Genomic DNA, 6,446 nt, shown 5'->3' with positions numbered 1-6,446 from the left:
CCGCTGTCCTATCGATAGACACAGGGCACTAAGATGATATAGAGGAGAGGGGCGGGAGCGAGGGGAGGGAGAGCGGCCATGAGCGGCACCGCACGCCACGCTCGTCCTCCGCCGCCGCACACACGCCCTCACTCACACACATGAAATAGAGGGGGAGGGGTGGTATGGACGGTAGCGAAAAGAGCACAGAGAGAGAGAAAAAAGAGAAACCAAAAGAACAAACAAAGGGAGAAACAAAGACAAAGGCGTCGCCGTCCTGAGGCTGTGCTTGCGGGTGCCTGCGTCCACCTCCGGGCCGCCGCTCACCACCACCGTGCGCCCACGAGAGGCACCCATCCGACAGGCGCGAAGGCGCAGCACAGAGCAGAGCCGCACATGGCGAGGTACCAGCACGAAAAGAGGCCGCGTCGCCAGGCAGCGCACACGCACGCACACCACACAGTCCCGCCACGGACAGCAGCAGGGGGGGGGGGCTGCATGGGTGCATGCCGGAGGCGCTGCAGACAGCTGGCCAGCTGCAGGCCCGGACTACGCGAGGCCCTGCGCCATGCTTCGCCCTCCGGCGCGGCACCGTATGCTGCGGTCACTCGCCACTCCGGTGTCCGGGGCATTCAGTGGGGCCATCAGGCAATGCACCAAGGGCAACGAAAAAGGCGCGAGCAGCGCAGGAGAGGAGAGGCCGGAGAAGGGCGCAGCGAGGGTGCCCGGCCTCTCTCTTTCCCCGCGTCGCCGGAGCCCGCTCTCGCCCACTGAGAGTGCCAGGAGCACGGGGGAGTCGCAGAAGGGCGCCACAGGGGGGCGGGGGCGGCGGCCAGAAGGCAGCGAAGCGCCGCGGACACGAGCGGGCCCGCCGTGCAGACAAAGCAGACAAGCAAGGGTTAGGCGAGAACGCACAAACGCATGAAGAGAGAGAGACGCCTAGAACGGAAGGCAGGGAAGCACGGGAGAAGCCACGAAAACAGCACTCGCGCCTTCCTCCCGCCACGCGCTCGCACGCACCGCGCCAGCGCGTGAGGGGGGGGAGGGGAGGGGGGCAGCGACAGAGCCGCCGGCGAGAAGCAGGCACGAGCACCCATGGCGTCCGCTCCCCTCAGTGGCCCCCCCGCACGGGGTCAGCCGGCTCCGCCAAGGGGACGCCGTGTTGGGGGTGCCCGCTAGCAAGCCTACCCCATCCCCAGCTCTACACGCCCTCTGAAAGATAATTTTGCCTTGACCCCTCCATCGAACTCTCTCTCGAGTGACCATTCGAAGATTCATCCTGTTCATTGGAGTCTTTATTCGAGCTGCCACCCACACCTCCTGCTGCAATGGAAATGGGAAGAAGCAGAACGACGATGTTGAAGAGATCGAGGAGCCAGGCTAGCAGTAAGAGAACAAATCCGGCACCGTAGGTGGAGAAAACGCTCTCTTGCCAACAGTCAGGGCCTTCATACATGTGGTATGTCACCGCTACAGCCGCCCAGACAATGCACAACGTGACAGCACCAACAATGTTGAGCGCCAGGCAGACCATCCGGAAGAAGGAGCAACAGTACAGCATGATGAAGCCCAAGGCGGCCGCCGCGCCGTACACGAAGATGGAGATCACAGCGAACGCCTGAGCAAGACGGAAACGGTCGCGCCGGCCCGTGCACCTCCTCCACAAATAGTCGGATGTCATGAGGTTGGTGCCGTTGAATGCACCCTTCTTCACTCCCCATAGGGTAGTTACAGTGGCGTTGGGCCTGATATACCGCGGTCTAAAACGATACATGTCGATCGGCGTACCGAACAGCACCAACACGAAGGCGATAACCTGTACAATAGCGTACAGAAGAATCGGTATATTCCACTCCATCTTCGCAAGCACACAACGGACTGTGACAGCAGAGCTGGTGGGCGGCAGAAAGCGTGACGCGGGGGGCGAGACTGCGAAGCTGTGCAGACGAGGAGGGAGGCGGGGGGAATGAGTGAGCGAAAGAGAGTTGAGTCTTCAGGAAGAAACAGTTGGAGTGCTGCTGCGTGTGCGCGCGCGTTGTTGGTGTCGGTGCTCGTGTTGCGAAGGGGGAGGGGGGAGAAGAACAGAAAGAGAGACAAACAGAGGTGAAGGAGAGCAGTGAGGCGCCGGGCAAGCGAGGGTGTGAGGCGTGCGCCGGGGGCGTAGCGGGGCCACCTGCAGGAACCCACGCAGCCGTAGAGGAGAGGGCGCCGGCGGGTGCGCGACACGCCGCACCGGCAGCAAAGTGGCGCAAGAGAGCAGACCGGGCGGGGAGGGGGGGAGGGCGCGGCGTGCCACCTGCCCGGCAAGCCACGCCACCCCACAAGCACCCACCCCTCCATCGCTGCAAGGCGGAGCCCGTCGCCCACTTCCCCAACGAGCACCAGCACGCGCGCACGCACGCAGGGGGGAAACGGAGGAGCGGGGCGCTAGCAGGAGGGGCACACACGAGAGGCGCGAGAGGGGGAACGCAGATTCTGATTTATCGGCCGATGAGCGAAAGGAGAGGGGAGAGGGGAGGTAAACCAACGCAAAACACAGAGAGCACAAACGAATCAGAAAAGTATATCCGATAAGAAGAGAGGGGGGAGCGAGGTGCGGGAGAGCGGCACCGCACGCCACGCTCGTCCTCCGCCGCCGCACACACGCCCTCACTCACACACAGGCAAAAGACAGGGGGAGGGGAGAGATAGCAAAGAAGAGCCCAGAGATATACCGAGCACAGGGCAGTGAAATCAAAGGAGTCAAGCAAGGAGAATCAACAAAAATAAATGCGTCGCCGTCCTGCGGCTGCGCGTGCGGGCGTGCCCTGACGGCTTCTCTTCCTGCCCGGCGACGTGCGCCTGCCAGCACCGGGTGGTCGTGTGCGGGTGCCTGCGTCCACCTCCGGGCCGCCGCTCACCACCACCGTGCGCCCACGAGAGGCACCCCCATCCGACAGGCGCGAAGGCGCAGCACAGAGCAGAGTCGCACATGGCAAGGCACCAGCACGAAAAGAGGCCGCGTCGCCAGGCAGCGCACACGCACGCACACCACACAGTCCCGCCACGGACAGCAGCAAGGAGGTCGGCGCTCCCCACTCCTCCTCCCGGGGGAGAGCGGTGGCAGTGGCCGCCGCGACGTTCATTATCGAAAAGCGAGTCCAGGCACGCAAGCAACAGTGAGAGACGAGACACGCACAGGAAGACACTGTGCCGCGCACAGAAAAGATGCCGGAGGAGGGGAGAGCCACACACGCGCACACGCCCTCCTCTACAGCAGAGGCCGAAGGCAGCAGCCGCAGAGGAGGTCGCAGCGCGAGACATGCGGCCCTTACCAGTGAACACTCCCCTCCTCCGTTCTGCTTGGATCATGCAGCGCGCGGCACGCCCTGCTCCACGCGGGGCAGCGTCCACATTCCTACTCGAGGGCGGAAGCGGTGGCCGCTGCCATGCGGGCAGCAGGAAGGGGGCAGCATGGGTGCATGCCGGAGGCGCTGCAGACAGCTGGCCAGCTGCAGGTCCGGGCTCCGCGAGGCCCTGCGCCATGCTTCGCCCTCCGGCGCGGCACCGTATGCTGCGGTCACTCGCCACTCCGGTGTCCGGGGCATTCAGTGGGGCCATCAGGCAATGCACCAAGGGCAACGAAAAAGGCGCGAGCAGCGCAGGAGAGGAGAGGCCGGAGAAGGGCGCAGCGAGGGTGCCCGGCCTCTCTCTTTCCCCGCGTCGCCGGAGCCCGCTCTCGCCCACTGAGAGTGCCAGGAGCACGGGGGAGTCGCAGAAGGGCGCCACAGGGGGGCGGGGGCGGCGGCCAGAAGGCAGCGAAGCGCCGCGGACACGAGCGGGCCCGCCGTGCAGACAAAGCAGACAAGCAAGGGTTAGGCGAGAACGCACAAACGCATGAAGAGAGAGAGACGCCTAGAACGGAAGGCAGGGAAGCACGGGAGAAGCCACGAAAACAGCACTCGCGCCTTCCTCCCGCCACGCGCTCGCACGCACCGCGCCAGCGCGTGAGGGGAGGGCAGCTCGAGAGGATGCGCGCACACCGAGGGCCCTACAAAGAGGCGAAGGGAAAGAAACGCGATGGCAGAGGCAGCACCAGCGACTCCCGGCGACGCGGGATGGGGGCGGGGAGCACGCCTGCGCAGCCCTTTAATCAATTGCAGAGGACGGCTACTAGGAGGGACTCCGTGTTGGAGGTGTCCGCTAGTATGCGCACCACTTTCCCCCAAATCTACTGCACGTTTATAATCTCTACCTAAATGCTCCCATCTAGCCACCCCTCCACTGTCGGTATAACTGTTCTTGCCAGGCTTCCCTCCAGCTATCGTTGAAAATGTCTCTTGGGTGTATCCCCTGAGCTTCATTGCAGGCAACTTTTCTGTTTTTCTCCACATGTTTTTCTGGAAAGATTAGCGGGAGCAGCAGGATGACGATGTTGAAGAGATCGAGGAGCCAGGCTAGCAGTAAGAGAACAAATCCGGCACCGTAGGTGGAGAAAACACTCTCTTGCCAACAGTCAGGGCCTTCATACATGTGGTATGTCATCGCTACCACCCCCCAGACAATGCACAACGTGACAGCACCAACACTGTTCAGCACCACGCAGACCATGCGGAGCCGATCGCAGCAGTACAGCTTGATGAAGCCCAAGACGGTTGCCGCGCCGTAGATGAGGATAGAGATCACAGCGAACGCCTGAGCAAGAAGGAAGCGGTTTAGGCGTGCCGGACATTGTCTCCACAAGATGTATGTCGGTATGACGTTGGTGGTGTTGAGAGGACCCATCTTTACGCCCCATAGAGTTGTGACGGTGGTGTTGGGGGTAATGTATTCCCTTCTGAAGCGATACATGTCGATGGGGGTAGCCAACAAAACAAAAAAGAACGCGATGAGCTGTATGATCGCGTAGGCAATAAGGGGGGGATTCCACTTCATCTTCACAAGCACGCAACAGACTGTGAGAGCAAAACTGGTGCTGGGCGGCAGAAAGGGTTACGCGGGGGTCGAGACTGCGCAACTGTGGAGACGAGGAGGAATACCGGAGGCGGGGGGAGTGAGTGAGCGAAAGAGAGTCGAGTCTTCACGGAGGAACAGCTCGGTGCTACTGCGTGTGCGTGGGTTTAGAGAGAGGGCGTGAGAGAGGCGCGCAGGACTGCAAGAGGTGGGGGAGGGAGAGATAAAAGGAGGTGGGGGAGAGCGGTGAGGGCACGGTGCACGTGGGGATGCGAGGCGTGCTCAGCGGGAGCAGCGGGGCCACTTGCAGACACACACGCAGCCAAACTAGAGGAAGCAGGCGGGCGCGAGACACGCCGCACCGGCAACGGAGGAGCGACAGAAGCGCAGGACAGGGGGCGCTGTTTGCCACCCCCCGGCAGGCCACGCCCGCACCCTCGCCTGCTGACCTCCTCGCGCACCTCCGCTTCAGTCACGCCTCCGCGGCGCAGGAATGCGCTTTGCACAGCGAGGACGGGGAGAGACTGTGCAGAGCAACGGCGGGCCAACCGCCTGGGGCTTCGTGTCGCGTCTCTCTGCACTGTTGCAGAGGCGCCTCCGCGAGTCCCATTCACAGCGAGGGAGCAAAGGCGGGTGCGCAGTCGTGCCTGTCCCGCCCCCTCCCCATTACTGCCTTCTCGCTGCGCCACCGTGTCCCCGTCTCGCCCACCCGCCCCTCCATCTCTGCAAGGCGGAGGCAGTCGCCCATTTCCCAAACGAGCACCAGCACGCACATGCGCAACAGCATACACATCGGCAAGAGCAAGGCGCAGCACCGCCGTGGTACACAGAGGGGAGGGGGCGCTGGCAGCGACGGGCACACACGAGAGGCAACAGGAGTGGCGCGAGGGATTAAGCACGTGAGGGAGGGCAAACTCTATCTTATTGACCGCTGAGCGAAAGGGGAGGAGAGGACAGAGAAGCCTAAGCGAAACAGAGAGAAAGCACAAGCAATACAGAGCACACACCCGGCTGGATGGAGAGGTGGAGGGGACGGCGTCAGCGAGGGGAGGAAGAGCGGCGAGGAGCGGCACCGCACGCCGCGCTCACCCTCCGCCGCCGCACACACACCCTCACTCACACACAGACAATAGACACGGGTGGACAGTAGCGAAAAGAGCACAGAGAGAGGTGAAGCAGAGAAGCCAAAGAAAAAAGGCAAAGGGAGCAACAAAGACAAAGGCGTCACCGTCCTGCGGCTGCGCGTGCGTGTGTGTGCGCGGGTGGCGTGCACGGCTGAGGGTGCAGGTGGCTGCGCCCACCTCCGGGATGCCACTCGCCACTGTCCCCAGGCGCCGCCGAGAAGCACGCACCGTGCAGGCGCAAGGTCGCGGCAGAGAGCAGAGCGGCACAGCATGGGGTGGAAGCACAAGGAGAGGCGGCGCTGCCAGGCAGCACACACACAGCACAGCCCTGCAACGCGCATGAGCACGGACGTCGGCGCTTCCCCACCCCTCCCTTAGCCGGGGGTGACGGGGGGGGGGGGGGGGGGCAGT

The 6,446-nt window shown here is 63.4% G+C and overlaps 2 protein-coding genes across 2 annotated transcripts; both read right to left on the bottom strand.

The window, feature by feature from the left end:
• Positions 1-1,180: 1,180 nt before the first annotated feature.
• LbrM_08_1060 (amastin-like protein) lies at positions 1,181-1,837 on the bottom strand (the record flags this gene model as incomplete). The annotated part of the gene is made up of 1 exon (XM_001562112.1): positions 1,181-1,837. The coding sequence occupies one exon, from the start codon at positions 1,835-1,837 to the stop codon at positions 1,181-1,183; it is 657 nt and encodes a 218-aa protein (XP_001562162.1).
• Positions 1,838-4,227: 2,390 nt separating this feature from the next.
• On the bottom strand, positions 4,228-4,893 carry LbrM_08_1050 (amastin-like protein; the record flags this gene model as incomplete). The annotated part of the gene is made up of 1 exon (XM_001562111.2): positions 4,228-4,893. One exon carries the CDS (start codon positions 4,891-4,893, stop codon positions 4,228-4,230), a length of 666 nt encoding a protein of 221 aa, XP_001562161.1.
• Between the last annotated feature and the right edge of the window lie 1,553 nt (positions 4,894-6,446).

The sequence above is a fragment of the Leishmania braziliensis genome, contig 98, assembly GCF_000002845.2.
Source record: "Leishmania braziliensis MHOM/BR/75/M2904 WGS CADA00000000 data, contig 98, whole genome shotgun sequence".
In the NCBI taxonomy this organism is placed as follows: Eukaryota; Euglenozoa; class Kinetoplastea; order Trypanosomatida; family Trypanosomatidae; genus Leishmania; species Leishmania braziliensis.
The sequence above is the reverse complement of the archived record's forward strand: the minus strand, read 5'-3'. Positions and strand labels throughout refer to the sequence as shown.